The sequence below is a fragment of the Pan paniscus genome, chromosome 15, assembly GCF_029289425.2.
Source record: "Pan paniscus chromosome 15, NHGRI_mPanPan1-v2.0_pri, whole genome shotgun sequence".
In the NCBI taxonomy this organism is placed as follows: Eukaryota; Metazoa; Chordata; class Mammalia; order Primates; family Hominidae; genus Pan; species Pan paniscus.
Window position 1 is genome coordinate 100404186 of NC_073264.2, and position 19754 is coordinate 100423939.

The window sequence follows — 19754 nt, forward strand, 5'->3', positions numbered from 1 at the left end:
TGAAAAAGGCTTTGAAATAAAGCCACCTTCTCCACTCCTTTCCAGGATGCCTTTGGCACCTGCAGTCATCAGGAGGTAGACGCGTGTTTTCTGGACACTCTTGTGGATTGGACGGATGGCTTCATCTGTGCCATATCACTAGAGGCACAGCCTAGGCACTGGGGCTACCAGCCCCTAGGGCTCTGTGCCTCTGGATTCATCTTCAGTAGACGCTGACCCGCGCACCTGTTTGCCTGCACCTTTGAGGTTGTGTCCACACCCGCAACCTGAAGGCCATGGAAGGTGCCCAGGCACTCAGCCCCCAGGGCAGGGGATGGGGGAAAACAGCCCTGATCAAACATTGCCTTGGCTTAGAGACAGAGCAGGCTGTCCTGGGCTGGGGGGCTCACCCTGCCCTTGGCTGCTGCCTTTTCTCCACACCAGGAGTGGGGGAGTCTGACTTTTCACCTCCAACAAAAAGGCTATTTTGTTACTATTTTTCCGCCCAGAGGAGGCTGTGGTCCCAGTTTCCCAGCTGTCTGAGCAGCGAGGGGCAGATGCTTTCCCAGACCTGTGGCTGATCAAGGGCTCCCTCCTCCCTCCCTCCCTGCTCTCCTCTCCCAACCCTCAGCACAGACTCCTCCTTTCTGAGACACCCCAGGGCCCTCCAGACCAAAACCAGCGGACCAGCAAGAAGGCGTCAAGAAAACTCAAAAACAAAATAAAATGAAGCCTCGGGTGCCTTGCCTTCTCCAGCAAGGCCTCTTCTTCCCTGGGTCCAACTCGAGGCTTGCAAGTCCTGATCACACCCTCCCCTGAGGAGGCTCCCACTCCCTGTGTGCCCAGAGGTCACTGGCCGCCCCCAGCAGGCTCTGGGCCAGGGTGGGTCCAGATCTTGCAGGGCCCGAGGTTTATACAATTCAGGGTACACTCATCACAAAGAAAAGAATGCCAAACCACACAGGGACATTAGGGACAGGGCCTGGTCACACGAGGGGCTCTGAGCTTCAACTGTTAACCTCACGGTGAGTGGACCAAATTCTCCCATAAGGATCTTCACAGCCTGGGGCAGAAAGACCTAAGCTTTCAATCTAACAGTTTTCATTTTCACCACCAGTTTCTTCAGAGAAAACTGACTCCTAAGCCTCATTAATGTGAAAAATGAGGAAAGTTGGGGGAACTACTAGGTGGGAAAGGAATTGAGGTGGGAAATGCACGACCTTCTGCCTGGCTCTTGCAGCTGTTAGAAACCACTGGTGGCTCCATCTCACATTTCAGCCCAGCAGGCTCAGCCCCAGAGACGGGGAAGATCTGTCTGCTCAAGGTCACACAGCATGCCAGCCACAGTAGGATGCCATCCTAGGTCTCGAGCCAGAGTCCACTGTGCCTGCCTCTCCCCACTCTGGACTCAACAGGGCCACTTGCCTGTAACTCATGACGAGGTGGGGGCCAGCTCCTCCCAAAATGCAGTCAACATTGAAACCACAGATGTGTGCAGGACAGGTGGGTGCCTACTGTCTTGGTTCTTTCACCCCACTCTGGAACCCAAGTCCCATCACCAAGATTCGACCTCAGAGTGGAAATCACTCATTGCCCAGCCAGGAGCAGAAAGGGCCTGCAGCAGCCACAGTTCAAGAACACAGGATCCCACGAGGCCTGGGCTCCTGGGACATGACACAGTGAAGACCCAGGGCCTCCCTGGGAAGTCAGGAGCCTGTCCTCTTTTTTTATTTTAATTTTAATTTTAAGTTCTGGTGTACATGTGCAGGATGTGCAGGTTTGTTACATAGGTAAACGTGTGCCATGGTGGTTTGCTGCACCTACCAACCCATCGCCTAGGTATTAAGCCCAGCATGCATTAGCTATTTTTCCTAGTGCTCTCCCTCCCAGGAGCCTGGTCTCTAGGCGCAACTGAGCTGGTGACTCACAGGACAACTGTGCAAGGTACCTCTCTATGACTCAGTTGCCTCATCTGCAAAATGAAAGGAATACCTGATTTACCACCCTCGTGGGGCAGAGAGGTGGATGGAATGTAGGCAAAGTTATGACCACAGTGAAGAACATAACTGCCGGAGTTGACACCCTGGGACCCTACTCACCGCTGTGTGACCTTGGGTAAATAACTTAACATCTCTGGGCTTCAGTTTCCTCTTCTATAAAGTGGGGCTGATATTCGCATATCATAAGGTCATAGGGAGGATTACACCAGTTAGTATCTGCACAGTCTTTAGAATAGTGTCTGGCACACAGTAAGATCTAGTAAGTATGAGTTAAATTTAACATCAGGCTGGGTGCGGTGGCTCGTGCCTGTAATCCCAACAGTTTGGGAGGCCGAGGCGGGTGGATCACCTGAATACAGGAGTTTGAGACCAGCCTGGCCAACATGGCAAAACCCCATCTCACTAAAACTACAAAAATTAGCCAGGCAGGCGCCTGTAATCCCAACTACTCAGGAGGCTGAGGCAGGAGAATCTTTTTTTTTTTTTTTTTTTTTTTTTTTTGAGATGGAATCTCCTTCTGTCGCCCAGGCTGGAGTACAGTGGCATGATCTTGGCTCACTGCAAGCTCCACCTCCCGGGTTCACACCATTCTCCTGCCTCAGCCTCCTGAGTAGCTGGGACTACAGGCACCCGCCACCATGCCCGGCTAATTTTTCGTATTTTTAGTTGAGACGGGGTTTCACCGTGTTAGCCAGGATGGTCTCGATCACCTGACTTCGTGATCCCCCCGCCTCAGCCTCCCAAAGTCCTGAGATTACAGGCGTGAGCCACCGTGCCCAGCAGGAGAATCTCTTGAACCTAGGAGGCAGAGGTTTTGGTGAGCTGAGATCGCGCCCTTGCACTCCAGCCTGGGCGACAGCGAGACTCTGTCTCAAAAATAAATAAATAAATTTTACATGAAATAAGGAAAAACTCCATTTCTTTGTTTCCTCAGTGAAAAGATGACCCCAAAGGCACAGGGTGACAGCCAGTCAGCCTTATTTCTATAGATTATCAGCAGAGCCCACTCCTAACAGATTCGAGACCTGGTGGTTAATGCATTAGCCAAGCATGCAAATGAGCAACAACCACCCAAAAAAGCTGTCAAATGCCTGACTAAAAAAACTTTAGTCAATTACTAACTATTTACTGTCAAATAGACAAACTAAGAATAATAATATTAACTCAGGCTGAATGTTGGTTAAGTTCACCCCTTGGGAGCCCAGCTGCCTTTCTCTCTTTTTCTTACCTTATCTCTCTCTCCTGTTTCCTGAATTACTGCTGGAAGTATGGAACTACGTACATAAAACAATAAATAAGGCCTCAAACCTTAAGAGAAAAAAAAAAAAACACGCATTTATGTGACCAGTATTGTCTCTCTTTTTTTTAATCCAATAAAACTTTCAACTACAATTGGTGCTGATGTCACCATGTTAGCTGCACACACTCTTGACTCTGGTTTGCACAGTTCACATGGCAGGTGGATCTGCCGCCTCCCTGGAAGGCCAGTGGGACAGGAAGGGCTCACCCCCTTTCTTAGCTGAGGAAACTGGGACTCCACCAGGGGAGATGGCCTCAAGCTACAGGGCTGGGCACCCTGGGATGGCAAAAAGTCACCTGTCCTGACTCGAGATAATTGGGGTCTGGACTCAGCTCTGCCAGTAACTAGTTATGTAAGTTCAGGCAAGTCAGTGAGCAGGTGAGAAGGGAAGAGTTGGCAGCAAGGTCCTTCCAGGAGGCTAGGAAGCCAGACCCTTCCTCTGGATCCCACCGGCAGGATCTCCATTATCAACAACAGCTAAAACCCACAGGAACCTGTTCTATGTATACCTTGTCTGAATCAAACCTTATAACAAGCCCAAAACACAAGGAACATTATCTCCAGTTATAGGGACCGAGACCTGGGGAGGCAAACAGTTGGCTGACACTCACATAGCAAGACCCTGGCAAAACCACAATTCCACAAAATAAAACAAATAATTTGTATTTATGGGGGAAAAGTCTATGCAACAGTGAATATAAAATAAAAGAAATAATCATATATATGGGAAAAAATCTAAAATTCTGGCCCAGGTGCACCTGAATTTACACTGTACTTCATTCTTTGTCACCACCCATCTCTCCAATGCCCTCATTAGGAAGTACAGGACAGTATATACAAAAGCCACAGACTGCAGGCCACGGTCCCTGGGGGTCTGAGGACTTCTGGCTGTATCCACAGGGTCATATCTGGGATGGGCTTCAAAGACCATTTTGGATGGGGTCAGAGGTGGTGCCCGCCATCAAGGCCCCACCAGCCAGCCAGAGAGAGTTAGAATACCCATCCCCAAAATCCTCCACACCCCTTGCTATCCAAGGAAACTAGGCCTGACTGAGTCTGACTCTGCTTTGCTGTGTGACCTTCAGCAACTCCCTTAACCTCTCTGAGCCCCAGTTCAAAGTAGGGTTAGAAATATATATTTCAAGGTTGAAGAATTAAGTGAGATAACCCAAGAAAAGCATCTAGCACAATGAGGAATACCAGGTAGCGCCCCTCTTCCCCACCAGCCACCAGCCCAGCCCAAATTCTGCCCTGTTCAGCCATCCCAACACCCAAACCCCAGCCTGAGCCCAGGGCCATGTCCCTCAGACAGAACACTGCACTATTCCTCGGTGCAGACAGAACTAATAATTAGCTGTCACGATTTAATAATAAAAAAAGATAATCCATGCCACAACACACATGGATTTAACGCATCTTAATTTGAAGGGAAAATAACAACTCTAAATAGATCAAGTGCAAGTTTTTTAAGGCAACCTGCGAGTGGGGTTTATCTCCAGTTTCCAGCACAAGCAAGTTATTTAGTTTCTCTCACTAGCCAAGCTAATATTTTTTTTCACGTTTATTTTATTTATTTTTAAAAGTCTGGAGAGAACATTCCCAAAGCAGCATGTAAATCCCTGGGCTCGTCAGAAGTCCTTTTCTCTCACACATTTTGCTTAGCAATGGGTCACTGGGGCCCCAAACCAAACCCTTATCTGTGCCCCACCTGCTAAGAGAATCTCCCAGGTAGATCCCGCGTCCTCCCTGGGTTGCGGATGAAGACATATCAAGTGGGCAGGGACATCGCAGCCAGGGCTGCCTGCCACCTCCAAGCCCAGAGGGATCTGCCACCTCCTGTCACCTGCTGCCTGTCTCCGCACTTCTCCAGAAAACTGACATTCAGGACTTGGAGGGTTAGGGAGGCAGGCCTATGAGTGACAGCTGATAGTTAATTCCTCCCTCTGTAGCTTCATTTGGTTATGGAAGGGCTGAAAACAGGCAAAACCAAATTCCTGGTGATCAAGCGCCTCCCCTTCAGTGACTATCAAGTGGGAATTATATGGAGGAACCTGTAGGAAATCACCGTGCGAGAGATCCCAGGTAAGTGATCATGGCTTTGACCAAGAAAAGCACGTACTCGGCATGCTGCCAAGCAGGGTCCACACTTTCCTGTGTTTGGCTTTCTAGAAGCATCCACTTCTCGATCATCTGCCTCAGGCCCAACCGGTGCCAGGTGGGTGCTTCCTCATTTCATCCTCAGCATAACCCAAAAAGGAGGTGCAGTCGAGGAAACGGAGGCCGAGAAAAGTGAAGTGACTCACACAGGTGGCCAGCAGTGAGTGATGGGGCTGGGATTCCACCCGGGAGATGCCAAAGCCTGTGCTCCCTCACCTGAAACCCCCCGCCGGCTCCTCAGAGTGCACTGCCAGCAAAGAGATCCTCAAGGGACAGTCACCTAACAAAAGGCAGAATGGACGGGAGAGAGTCTACCCCATGCTGACACTGCCTGTGATGGTGGATTTAGTCCCACAACCCAGTGGCGGTTTGTCCCAACCCTGACAGGAGCCCATTGCCAAGAAGACCGGTGCAAGCTGCTCTAACGCCTGAAAATGCGGCGGAGGAGGGAAAGCCGAGCGCCAGGAAAAGCTCCTATTTGCAGCACACCTACCCCCACCGTGTGCCAGGCACTCATCATAAATGTCACAATGACAGATGAGGAAACCGCGGCTCAGAAGGTCAAGTGGCTGCCAGAGGCTGGCAGGGAGCAGGGTGGGGCTCTGACTCGGGCTGTGTTCTTTCCCACACAGCAACAGACAGCCTTCAAACCCCAAACACCCTGAAAGCCCCTTTCTCCTCACCCCTCCTCAAAACACCCCTCCCAGATAACGGCTTGGCAGCGCCACGTGCTCTTTGCAAACCCTGGAACACCTCTCAGCATCCCCAAAGGATGGGTCCTGTGCTCCCCTGAACTCCCACAGAGGCAGGGAGAATGCCACAGGCAGGAACCTTAAGAAACATAAAGAATGTAAACCTATAGGCAGCGATGTATCAGAGGCACCATAGCTGCCCTGAGTCAGACCACCAGCTAAAGACCCTGCCTCTGACCAGCTTCGCCCCATCCCCAGAGAGGCCTGAAACAAATTTCCAAGAACCTCCTCTGTCCACAGCGAATGCTCAGCAGGGAGTGGAGCCCTGGATCCAGAATGCACACGTCAAGAGCAGAGCTGCTGCCAGCTCACACTCTGCCCATTATCCCCATGTTGGACGCCCGCTCCCTCCTCTGGGGGCTGTTTACCTGGGGATCCAGGTGGGGACACCCAGGGCGGAGGAAGGGCCCCAGGTGCTCAGTTGCTGAATGAATGAATGAATGCCCTCCAGAAAACAAAGCTTCAGAAACTTCCTCCCTCTACCTTCCTACTTCTCTATCATTTACCAAAAATAAAAAATAACAGTAATTACTCTCCAGAATGACTATCCCGAGGAAACAGCTGATATGGGGTCCCCGACCTAGTGTGATGACTGACAGAATCCCCCCGCAGTTCTCACCCTGGGATCTCCCTTAAGGGTGGGAGGAACCCCCTTCGGGTCTGCCTCTGGAGTCCCCACTTCTAGAAGCACCTGGTAGCAAGGAAGAGCGGGGACCTGCCTGGGTATCAGAAAGGTTGCTGGCCCTGGAAAAGGCAGGACCCTCACAGCCACCAGGACCCTCGAGGTCACCTCACCCTGGACTCCTCTGAGCCTGGACAGCCAAAGCCAGAGGCAGAGTCCAAGAATTAACAGCCACCCACTCACCAGCTACTGGCCGGGGCCAGCGAGGCCCTGGGGACAATAGCAGGTCATGGAGGGATTGGAGGACTCCTTGGAGCCCCGGCCAGGAGGCAGAAGCCTGGAGGGACAGCCGGCCCGGGGGCCAGGAGCGTGGGCAGCAGCTGGACGGGTTTCCGGAAGCCTGGGCGGAGAAGTGCCCGTGATTCCTAGTCCCCCTCTTAAAATATAAAGACTCAATTATCTCTGAGCAGCTTGCTTTACACATGAATTGACACATTTATTTTACAATAAATAACTGAAAGTTATCTGTATTTCCTTTACTGTTAATCTATACAGAGAAATAATAAACAGGGCTTGTCTACAAAAATGCAACTACTGCAGTCCTCGGAATTCAATTAAGCTAAAATAATTAATGCTCCCACCATATTAAATTACTTTATACATTTGAGCCACTGAAGTTTTATTCTTTAATCTTTCCTTTTTATTAAATAAAAAAAGAAAAGTTGGTGCCCAAGTAGGCAGGGAAATAGGAGGAATGGGAACTAGAAAGGCAGGCGCATGTGTGCTGTTAAAATGGGATGGTCGTCTTCAGCTGACACAGCATGTAGACTGTTTTGTGCCTTTGATTAAAATAACATTTTAAATGCTTTGAACAAACATATCTCTTTAGACTTCTAAGGGATTATTTTACATATTTCTTCTAGAATGAAGAAATCCATTCGTCCTGTTGCTGAACAGAAAGGCCAAGAATATCTTTCGTCACACATAAAATAAAGATACTATAGGCTGCTGCAGTATCACAACCTGGAAAAAAAAAAAAAAAAAAAAACAGGGGGGCCAGGGAGTGGAAGGATGAGGACAAAGCTGCCTTGGAGATTAGCTTTGCCTTTTATGAAATCACATTTAGTCACTTTCTTAAACAAACCTGCCACAGTGATCTGCAGCCTCTCATTGGGAAATGCCTTCAATGTGAAATGAGGATTTGGATGTTTTTGGCAAAAGCAGAAAATCTTTCCATGGAAACATAAATAGGCGGCCCGAGTCTCCCTAGCAAGGCCACCCCCGAAAGATCGATGTGCACTGAGGCCAGGCGTTGATACTACAGGTAAAACTGTCCCTGGAATGTGGACCAACAAAGACAAAAGGGACCCAGCACCTCTCTCGCCTGATGGCTCAGCCGGGTGAAGAGACGCTGCTCAGGTGTGCACAGGACTCTGAGAAGCCAGTGTTTACATGCCGGTGGCCTGGACATGTCTCAAAGCCCCTTGCATCTTGGAAAGTGTATGAGACACTTCATGCTAGGGCACCCATCAGAAGGCAAGGCCCAGAGGCCAATCTGGTTCACTGATGTCTCCCCAGTGCCTGGCATGAGGCTGCAGGACTCTGCATATCACCACAGTCTCCCCACAAAAGAGAGGGCTCACTAAGCCCCTTGTGCAGGTGAGCAAAGTGAGGCTCAGCGTCACAAAGCTTTGGAGACGTGGGGGAGACAGGCTTGCAGCATTACCCTGACTGCGTCCTGGGTGATGGGTCTTGATCAGTGCCCATGCCCATCCATCTCACCCTCCTAGAAGCATCCAAAGCCTGAGTCCCTCCAGAGCCCATGCTACCTTCCATGATGGAAGCATGGTAACGATCAATGCACTCGTTTCCCCAGCCAGCCACCTACTTGCACGCCGCAGAGCCAGAGGAGACCTCTGAGAGAGAAGTGCCACGGGCAAAAGACTGATTAAGAGCCCCTGCTCATCTAATCCTCACACCAGGCCTGCTGCTATTATCACTTCCTGTTGACAGATGGGGAAACTGAGGCTCGGACCCATGAAGTGGCTAATCCAAAGTCAACCATCAGGATTTGAAGACTCGTCTGCATAAACTCTGATGCCCATCTTGCTCCAGCACAGGCTGCTCCTTTTTAGGGAACCCAGGCTGGCCAGGCCCTCCTTTCTCCCCCAGGCCTCCTGGGCTCAGAAGTATAAACCAGAAACAAACACTCTGGTTTGCACAGAGAGCAGTGGCTCCGTGGAAGAGGCTCCAGCATGTCATGGTGCTGGCCAAGAGGGAGGGACTTCATGCTAACTCACTGCAGTGAGCAGACCCACGCCTGGGGACAGAGGGGCCCTAGACCTGTTCTCAAGGTGGTAAAACCAGCTGTCCCAGTGGTCGAATGAGTGAGCATGTCAAAGGGCATATCCAACCTCCCCCAACGGGCACAGTGCTCCAACAAGTTCCCACACCCCTGCCTGGGACCGGCCCCTGGGGTCGGGCAATGTCAGAAGCAACCTCTGAGATCAGGGGGCCTAACTCCTCATTTCACACATGGGAAACTGAGTCCAGAGAGAAAGAAGAGGGGAGAGAATGAGCACTCCCATTCCTAAGTGCCTACCAGGTCATGCCGCATGCAACAGCTCATTCGTCCTCACAGCAACCTTAAAGAGGTAGGTTTCCTTAGCTGCATTTCACAGATGGGCAAACTGACATGTCCAAGTCGTGAAGACAAACTCTAACCCAAGACTGTCTAGCTTCAAAATCAGGGACTAAGCCAAGATCAGTAGCAAAGAGAGGGCCAACCAGACTTCCAAATTTTCATTCTGTGCTTCTGACCACCTCTGGATTAGCCCCCGAGACAGAGTCCCCTCACCAAAAGCAAGCAGCCATCAGCTATTTGGGCCTCCCCGAGCCCCAGGCCTGTCTCCTCCTGAAGGTCACCTGGATGGTGGACCCTCAGAAAGGGGGAGCCCTGGCTGGTGGCCCAGAGGCCATCCTGGAAGCCCCTGGGCCTTCCCCTGCACCAGCACACTCAGGCAGAGGGCATGGGACCCAGGAGGTGGCTTCCACAGCAACCAGGCAAGCGCAGCATCCCATACCTGCAATGTTCTCCTGCTTGGGACAGATGCCTTTCGTGGGTGAGAGCAGGTGGTCATCTTCGTCGGGAGTGACTTGGATCCCGATCTCCACCGGCTCGGACACTTTCCTGAGCTCGGAGCGTGAGGAGGGTGGTGGGCTGTCCTTGTCCAGGGCCTTGTCATAGCAGGCACCCAAGCTGCCGCCACACTGCTTCCTTTTGTGCTCTATAAAAACCAGGATGTCCCCCAAGGGGAAGTTCATTTGACACTGGCCACAGGTGAGCAGGTCAGGGTCGGGGCCACCCACCATCAGCCCCAGGCCACTTGGCTCCTCTATCTCCAGACCCTCGTCTTCTTCGAGGATGGCAGCCTCCACATGGTCAGCCTCTGCTGGAGACAGAAAGAAGAAAGGGAAGGGGCAGAGAAGATAGAGATGGGCTTAGGTGGTCACAGCACCCAACTTCCGGTCCACCCCTTCCCCGCCAAGAAGCAGCCCCCTCTGCTGCTGGCTGCCAGAGCTCACCAGGTCCTCCCCGGGGTTGGGGGCTGGTGAGCATCCCCCACAGGACAGATGGGCACACTGAGGCTCTAGGAGCAACGTCGTGCCCCCTGGGCATTGCCACGTAAGTAGTGCCGATCTTACTGCATTCTAGTTTATTTTCTGCCAGTTTCTCCCCAACGTAGTATAAGAACACACACGGACACACGCGCATACACACACACCCTGGCTGCTGACAGCATGAGGTCGTGATGTGTCTCTCAAAGTTTCCAGTATCTGAGAATCACCTGGAGGGTTTGAAAAATCCCAAGGCGCAGGCAGCACCCCTGACCAGTTACACTGGGAACAAACACCGGAATAGTCTTTCAGACTCCCCAGGTGATTCCAATGGGCAGCCAGGGCTGAGAACCAGTGAGCTGGAGCCCTTTCCCCCTGCTGGGCTGGAGCCCCACCCCTCCCATCCCTTACACCTTCATTCATGCCCTCCCCATTCATGCGAATCCCACTCACATTCCTCTACCTGGGACCTGGCCACACACCAAACTAGAAAACAGAAACCCAGATGGGCGTCTAAGGGCCCGTCCTTAGGAGAGAAGGAAGCCCACATGCTCAGAAAGCAACAAGTGAGTGTCAGGTTCCAAAAAATATCTTAGGAGAAAGCACTGCAGCAGAAGGGAGGCTGGAACCGGCTTGCAGAGTCGGGAAGCAGGCTCTCCTGCCAAGCACCCGAGGCCCGGTCAGACTTCCATTTCTCTGTAGATTTCCCCCACACTCATCAACTCCCCACTGTCCTTTTCTGTTTGTTGATTTTATTTTCACTCCCAGAAAAATGAAAGAAAGAAAATTCTCCAGACTCCAAAAGCATTTCTTGGAAGATATCAAACCACACTTTCAATGGACTGTATGTTTTTATATTTCTTTAGCAGCCGATAGATTTCTCTTGGGTTTTTTTTGGGGGGGGGGAGGGAGTAGGGAGCCTAGGACCCAAATATTTGGAAGCTAATAAATGCCTCAAAAAGCAGCAACCTCCTCAAGGGAAAATTGGAAGACTCGGCAGCCGAAAGTGTCATAAATAAAGAGAAGTGGACAGTGTGGAGGTTTCATATTCCCCTCGGGGTCTGAGCAAATTCGGGCTGGAATTTTTCGAGAGCAAATGTCAGTAGTCGTAGAGAAGACACGAGTGGCGGGGTCTTCAGGGAAGCCAGAGGGCAGCCAAAGGTCTGAAACCCGAGGAGGCAGGTAAATTTTAAGTTGTATGGTATTTAGGAAAGGATAATGAAAACCACAGAGGAACGGCGAGAAGGAATGGGAGGGAGGAAAATACATTCCGTGGCAGTGAAGTTATTGAAGTGCCAGAGCCAAAGAACAGATAATTTAAGGAAAAAATTCTGTGGCATCTCCCATCCTACACATAAATCACTGTTCTCTATTTTCTGAACACGAGCCTATGCAGGGCCTAGGAGAGTCCATGTGTGAAACTGAACACGGAATATACGACGAAGCATGACGTACAGCGCGCACGTATGAACTATGTGTGGATAGGTAGCGACGTAGGTATCGCTGAGAAGAGAAACTACAATTTGAGATCCCACCTGTGGTTACAGAAAAGCAGACAGAGCCCTCGATGAATTAAATGCAGAATGCATCAGAAATGTGGCAGTACAAAAACGCCCCGCAGACGAGGAAATCCTAAATCTGTTGTCTGCATCTCTCTAACAAAAAGAACCTACAAGGTAAAGAAACAGTCCTCACAAAGCCGGTCCCAGAAACCATTAATTACACTTTAAAAAGAAATAGGAGTTTACTTAAAAAGGGGTTTGAAGACAATGCCACGTAATTAATTTACCAATTTATTTTATGAAAAGATGCTTTGCTATGGTTAAAATGTAATCACAACCTTCCCACCGAACAGAGGTTCTAGGGAAGACTGGATTCCTGTGAACGGTTTGTCAGAATGTAAAAGGTAATTATTTGGTGCCTCTTTTTCCCTTTAATGATCTAACATTGAGCAATACTGTTTATATTGAAAAGCTCGCACCTTTAATTACCAATTACATATACATAATTTCAGAGCCAAAGGAGAGCGCTGTAAAAACAGTTCTTTAGAAATATAAGGATGTATTGTGCGCCATTTTTACAGAAGGTGCTCTAATAAATGGGAAGAGGATGTCAAAATATTGTTTTATTAAAAAATAGAGAGAGAGGCACAAAAGAAATGAGCTGAAAGGCAAAAAAGGACATAATGAAATTGAGAATTCAAAGGAAACAGGGGCGAGGTGCGGTACCTGGTACCATTTTAAATACCACCCTGTCCAGGCCTGGCAAACTCCTGCATCAGTGGAAGATTTGATAAAAACGAACGACGACACATCCACATGGCCAGCTGGACCGTCCTTTCTGAGGGCAAAGAGGTTTTCTTGGTTTTTTTAATTTAATCTTCGGTTTACTTTTTTGTTTGCTTTTTTATTAACTTTTTCAGCCTCGTCCGCCCTCCTGAGTAGGAGTTCTAGCAAGCCTAAATATCTCCTCTCTGCTAGGAGGTTTTCAACTACATAATTTCAAACTCATTTTCTAATTCAAAAGAAACACAGATGAATTTAAAAATTAGCAGAGGTCACACGTGCCTGTTCGCAAGCACCCCTCCTCCTCAGCTTCGTCTTTTGCCAAGACTATGTACCAGCACTTTTTCCTTTCTCTCCTTTTTTTTTTTTATTTTTTTATTTTTGGTAACATCTGGTATTCTTTCCTTTTTTTGGCAGTCTCTGCCTTTTCACTTTCCTCATGCAGCAGCCCTGCGAGCCCCCGTAATTGAGTTTGAAGGTGTCCAAAGCCGTTTGCTGTGCTGCAGCTCTGATTTCTGCGTCAAGTCCTAACAGCCAACCAACCTGGGAGCCAGGCCCTGTTGGCGTCCCCGAGACAGCCCCGGGATTATCCAGGCCTCCAGGGCTCAGTTCTGAGCTGGGATCTCCACGTCGCAGACCAGAGATCCAACTCACTGCCTCTAAGGGAGTCTGGGAGGAAAAGAAACAAACAAAAAATATCTCCTTCCCCTCCCACTTTCAGCGCTGAAAGTCAAACCCCTGAGATGACAGGGTGTTCACCCGATTCCAAAGAACCGGGTTTCCTCTCCCTACCACCCAGGCTGTGGCGCTGCGCCTTGGCCTGCTGTGTGCGGCACTTCCCAGGAAGGTAGCAAGGTCACCCTCAACATCAGGCAGCAGAGTCACCCCCAGCCCCAAATTTCTGGGTCAGAGTAAGTGGACCAAGTGGGCCTGAAAGCTCACGTTCAAGGCCTTTGTAGACACCCCTAAAGACTGTGGTTTCACTTCCGCTGGCAGGCAGATACCAAGCTAGGCGTGTAGGGTGCCTGCATATGTGTGCATGTGTCCCTCCTTAGAACTGTATCGATAATGGAAGAAATAAAAGGAGAAAGCCAAGCCCTGGGAAGGGCAAAGTGACACCCCTCTTTCTCTGCCCTATGGACACCTGAGTCTCCCGGCTCTGCACAGCCTCAGAGAGCCAGGCCTCTGTTCTAACAGGCAGAGTGGTCCAACCTGCCACCCAGAGACGAAAAAGCACCAGGAAAAAGACCAATGAAAACAGTCTTTCAAATTCCCAGACCCTACAGACCAGCCCCTCATGCAGCCTCGTCCAGCAAACTCGGGCCTTAAAAAAATAAAGCCAAGATGAGGTTTTCCTCTGAGATGATCTCTGCTTTCATGAAAAGCTCCCCAAGTGTCGGGCAGCCCTGCAGAATATTGCTGCTCTCAATATATTATGAGCCGAATAAAGTAGAGCAATTGCTGAAATGTTTGACTCATTAAGAGGAAAAATGAATGGATGCAGCAGACAACTTGTTCGAAAGGCAGATATCAGAGGGCTGAGGCGGATTCTGAAATGCTAAATCCTAAAGTGCAGGGACAAATCTGTATTTACACACACACACACACACACACACGAGTTAGATTTTCTTTTACAACAAAACCACATTTTATTTACAAGGCCAGGCCTCCTCCCAGCTGGTAAATGCATTTAGAAGCAATCACAAATAATAATGGACATCGTTGTTAAGTGAAAGGGGAAGCACTTGATCCCAAGACAAACTTCCCCATGCCTCGGCTTTGCTGGGAAGGAATTTGAGTCAGAAGAAAGAAATGGAAAGACATCGTTAACACAGGCCCAGCCAAGCAGCCAACAAGCCCCCAGCAGCTGCAAGCTTTCAGCAGGGCCTTACCTGGCCAGTGACTCCCCCACACACAGGGTGCCAAGGACCCCGCCCTCCCTGGCCCATCTCTAACAACTGCCCATGCACCTGCCCTTAGGGGAACTCCAGCTGAGAGGTCTGCTGCCTGCTGTCCCCAGAGCACAGGCATGTGCGTGGCTGCCTGCACACACACATGTGCATTGCTACATACACAGTACATGGGCTGCTGCTCCTCCTTACCCTGCATTAATTCAAATCCAACTCTCTTATCTTTAATGGCTAAGCTACAGTCCAGGAGAAACATACACAGAATTATTGTTTCAGTGATGACGGGGGTGGGAAAGGGAAGGATGTGGGGGGATGGGTCCCAGGCTCTTAAAATCGTGTGCCACCAACGTCACAACCGCCATCATGATGTGTACGCATGTTTACAAGAAATGTTCAGCATCCATCCGCCCGAGCTCTGCATCCGACTGGAGACTTTACACCTGCTTCCTACGAAGAGGGAGCTCTTGCCAGCAAGCCCATGCTTACCCATAATCTACGAAGAGATCTTTTCATCTCCTCTCTGTGAACACTTGGGGAGGGGCTGGGACTCCAGGCGACACAGAAACGCCACCACACGCACACTCGACGGAGCACAACACTTTCTGAGCTGCCATCCATTTTTAATTTATTGGATCCAAGAGAAAATAACAACCGTAGGGAGGGGGGAGGAGAAGGGTGGAGGGGGAGAGAGCAGGAATCAATTCTTGTTGGAGAAAATAATCTATGACTAGATGACGCTTAAAGGCACGACAAGAGATTTTATGAAGTTCCCTAACGGAGGGAATAATGAAGTGCCTGGCAGAGAAGGAAATGGAGATAAGAGGGAGGCGGGTGTCAGGAGGATGTCCACAGGGGGTCTCGAAGGGTTATTAGGACACAAGTTGGGGGTGGGGACCCTGGGAAGGCACAGCCAGGCGGAGTCTGAAGCAGGAAGCAAGACCCAGATCACACCTCTCTGTCCTGACCCTCGACCCTCTCAGCAGACGGTCAGAGGAGTCCAGCCTGCTCCAGGTCAGCTCTGCACCCTCCTGACACCCTCCAAAGGCTGCCTCCCTGGAGGGACAGATGCATACCACAGCCACTACCCCATGAGGTCCTGTCTGCCCCTCCTCAGCTGAGGCACACACCTCGATCGCCGTTTCTGACATGTGAGAGGGAGAGCAAGGGAAGGCGGCCGGTGCAAAACATGCTTCCCAGTGTGGGCTTCCCAGGAAAATGACCAGGGTCCCGCTGACTCCGCCAGCAGCGGAAACTTTGGGCCTGGCCTGCAGGCCAGGAGGTGGAAACTCCAGATCCGTGAAGAGGTTTTAGATACAGGAAGAGGCTCACTCCCATACCTTCTGGTCTACAGACTCCAGGCGGGAAAGTCGAATGTTTGGGGAGGGCCTCCCTGTGTACAGATTGTTTGCAGGACTCCAGCCTAATTTTAGGATGCTTAAGCAGCTCCCTGAAAAATATCCTCAGTTGCTCTATGGAGTCCAACCGCCTTCTCTCCCCCACTGCACACACCTCTCCAGAACCCCAAAAACTGAGCCCAGGAGTCTAGGTCTCCCCAGCACAACAACAGAAAAAAGAACAATGCACACACCTCTCCAGAACCCCAAAAACTGAGCCCAGGAGTCTGGGTCTCCCCAGCACAAGAGCAGAAAAAAGAACAAGTGAATAAGGAAAACATACTCAGGTATATTCACAGGTCTCAGCCATTACTAAAAGGTTACAAATAAAAGTCTTGACAAATAAAATAGGCGCTTTAAAGAAAAAGAAAAGGAAAAGATTTACCACAATAGCAATCCTTCTCAACACATTTAGCAGGTTCTATAAAACTGCAAATGCCTTCAATCTTCAGAGCCACAACGGGCTCCTAACGATGTGATAAAAAAGCACTCTTTGTGGGCAAATGAAGAGATTTGTTTTTATTTAACATTATGCTTTTTTCAAAGGTGCGGAAGAAAAGAAGGGCTTCCACACAGGACACTGGACCTCAAGGCTTTAGCTGGAGGAGTTTGGATTATCTGAGGCCAACAGCAAATAGCAAGGGCAGGAGTGCTTTCGACATCTCTTTTCCAAGGTAGGAATTTAAACATGACACCGCCCCCCCCCTTTTTTTTAATTCTTAGCAGTGCATCCATTTCTGAGGCACATGTTAATCACAATAATATTGGCACTCAACTTTTCTTGAGTCATTTCTGCGTGTTGTTTTAGTAGAAAACTCATTAGAACATTTCACAAATGTATTTATTTGTATTTCAATAAAATAAGTGGAAGGGGGCCATAAAAAAGAAGTTATGTAAAAGAGAGGATTTTTTTTTCTTTTTTTACTTTGAAGTGACTTAATTTTGTGTGGTCTGGGATTTCATTACAGTAAAATAGCTCAGGCTGGCTATTCAACACCCAAGCAAAGTATCAGCTGCCATAAGAAAAAGAAAAAAGAATGAATTTCTTGATTTTCATCAACTGCACAAAAGACTAGCATATGTCAAAATGCTGGACCAACATCCCGTGAATGTGGCACCATTCATCAAGCCTCCATCTAGTGTCACTTTTGCCAGTAAAAAACGAGGCTGCTCTGCTCACCCTCCTCACTGGCTTGTGCAGAAGACGCAAGAAATGTGTCCTTCTCTTTCCACGCATCTCCAAATAGCCTGCTCTCGGCACTTTTTACCCACGCCCTGGGAAACATACTTGCTCATGGGAGGCAGTCAGCACACGGCGTTTCTTGGGGAGGGATGGAGAAACAGGGGGACCGAGCCTGAGCACATCTCCCTGACATTTGGCTCCCTGGGACCGGAAGGAAGCTGAGTGGGATCAGGGAGTAGGGACAGGACAGAGCACACAGGACCTCAGGCCAAATGGCCTGAGTCAAAAGAGTGCCGCAAAGTGACAAAGCATACTCACGGCAGCTGGATGACACAGACATTCATTCCTAGTGTCTTCTGTACCCTTCCCCATTAATAAATACAAAAGTGTATCTACAGCTAACACCGTCTTCAGAGAAAGATGCTCAGCCGGTATCAATAACTCAACCATGTGGTGCAGGGTACAGTCCCCAAAGACCATTTACTTTCTCCTTGTCCTCCCCAGATGTGAAGCCAACATTAACCTAGAGGCCAAAGTCTTTGGAGAGTTTCAGCTAAAGGTGAGGCCTAACCAGGCAGCCAGAAGGTCCATCCTTAAGCCATGGGAGATGAAGGAGAGTCTCCAACGGACAAGAACCTGACCCCCTCCCATTCCCTCCCCCATATATTTTTTCCTGCATTGTCTTATCTATGATCTGTGTTTAGTTACAGCTTGTGAAACTCCCCTCAGTTCTAAGGCAAAGGATTGGAGATTGCTAAACTGATTTTTAACGGTTTTCTGCAGCTCAGAGACCACCGTCCGGCCCAAGACTTCGAGGTCACCGTGCCTCTTCATCTCTGAGTGGTCCAGTGAGCTCGCTGCCACTACATGCTTACAACTGGCTCGATTCAAACATTAAATGAAGTAGAGAAATCATCAGATAAATTGCTGGCCCTCTGTACTGGAGAGTGAAGGCTCTTTCTCCAGCTGACGACAGCGCTAGGCTTTTGTCTGACCTAATTTATTTCTCTTTCAGGTTAGAATAAAGCACTCTTTCCTGTCGCAGGGTAACCTCTTCTGCTCATATATTGAACTCTAGCATAAGACTCAGGGTGCAGTCTGCAGATTTCTTCAACTTGGGAAAGAAGACATTATAAATCTAGAAATCCTATGATCAAAAGCACATATATTCCCCATCACTAGATTACATGTTTAGGGGAGAAATCCTCTCATTAAAAGCCATCCATAAAGGACAACTGTTTGGGGTGAAAGATGTGATCAACACTGGCTCTAGCAATCACATACTCTTTCCAAACAAAGTTTTACATGTTATTTGAGTCGGCATTTTAAATCTTTGGGGAACGGTGCTATTTCCCTTAGTTCAGTGGGAACATTACCTAATAAATGGAATTGAGAATCCAAGTGTCATAAAATTTGAGCTAAAAGGATTTCCATTCATCAAGCTGTTTTAGGTACACGACTCCCAAAAGCAGCAACTCTCGACTGTTCCCTGGGTCTGTGACATGCAAGACAGAAATGAACAGTACGCCTTCCCCAGACCTCCCCAGCCCGATCACCAGCGCCTTAATAACGCAGCAGAATTTTCAGAACGTCAAGACCACGGACGAATCAGAGAAAACACACCCATTCAAAACTCACAATTTTAATTGTTAAAAAAGAAAGAAAGAAAATCAAAGAAAAAGAAAATGCCCCCATCTGCCAAGTGAGGGCTTGTAAATCAATGGCGATAGCTTGAAAATAGATTTCTCAAACTTATATTCTCATTTTGTCCTGCACGAATCTCTGCTGGAAAATCAATATTACAACTTCACACTTAAGATATTTTGCAGCAACGTAAACTGCCGCCGCTGCTGATGGAAGCCCGTTCCTAGCCCCTTGTAGCGGAGGCGCCAAGCCATGACACGGGCACCGAGCTCCCCCTAGCTGCCAAGTGGCGCTAGGCGCGGCTCGGCGTTTCAGCTTGCCATCAACCAAAAGCCAATTCAACTGAAAGTTTATTTTGGAAAGTATTTTATCACAACAAGCAACAGAGAATGCAAAGCAATCGAGATAGGAGATGAAAAGGGGATAAGTGAAGGCTGGTGCAAGCCGTGTTCTAAGCTATAAGACAGTGCCAAGAACTCCACTCTGAGAAGGCGCTAGAAACTGGTATCTGTAAACGACTGTTTTCTGTGCTTCCGTCTCACCTGAGACATAATTCTAATTATTCTCAAATGCACCCAAAGTTGGCCTTCCCTTGGGTTGAGTAGGACCCATTTAGCCCTCCACACTGGTCACTGACACAACACACCCAACCAGCTAACCCAGCCTCGATGTCTCTAAGGCCGGCTTCACAAAAGCAACTGCATTCACCCCAGCACTTCAGAAATGACTAGTTTTCTGTTATGAAATATTTCAAAGGCCAGAAAAAAAATCGCCAAGGCCAAGCACAGGCAGATAGCAACCTCCCCATCAAAAAAAAGAAAAGAAAAGAAAAGAAATATGCATATGTACATCATATCATTCAGGTAGGGAAAAAAGACCCTTTAAAAATATTAGGGGTTGTTAAAATATG

At 49.1% G+C, this 19754-nt stretch overlaps 1 protein-coding gene across 4 annotated transcripts in view; it reads right to left on the bottom strand.

Annotated features, from left to right (window-relative positions):
* Positions 1–19754, bottom strand: part of BCL11B (BCL11 transcription factor B) — a 103212-nt gene that overhangs the window by 78389 nt on the left and 5069 nt on the right. For 2 of the 4 annotated variants that reach the window (XM_034938101.3, XM_034938103.3), the window contains exon 2: positions 9894–10259. In XM_034938101.3, coding sequence (XP_034793992.1) covers positions 9894–10259 — 366 coding nt within the window. Of the gene's footprint in view, positions 1–9893; positions 10263–19754 lie in introns of all 4 variants that reach the window. The other 2 variants (XM_034938099.3, XM_034938102.3) reach the window with 1 other exon arrangement.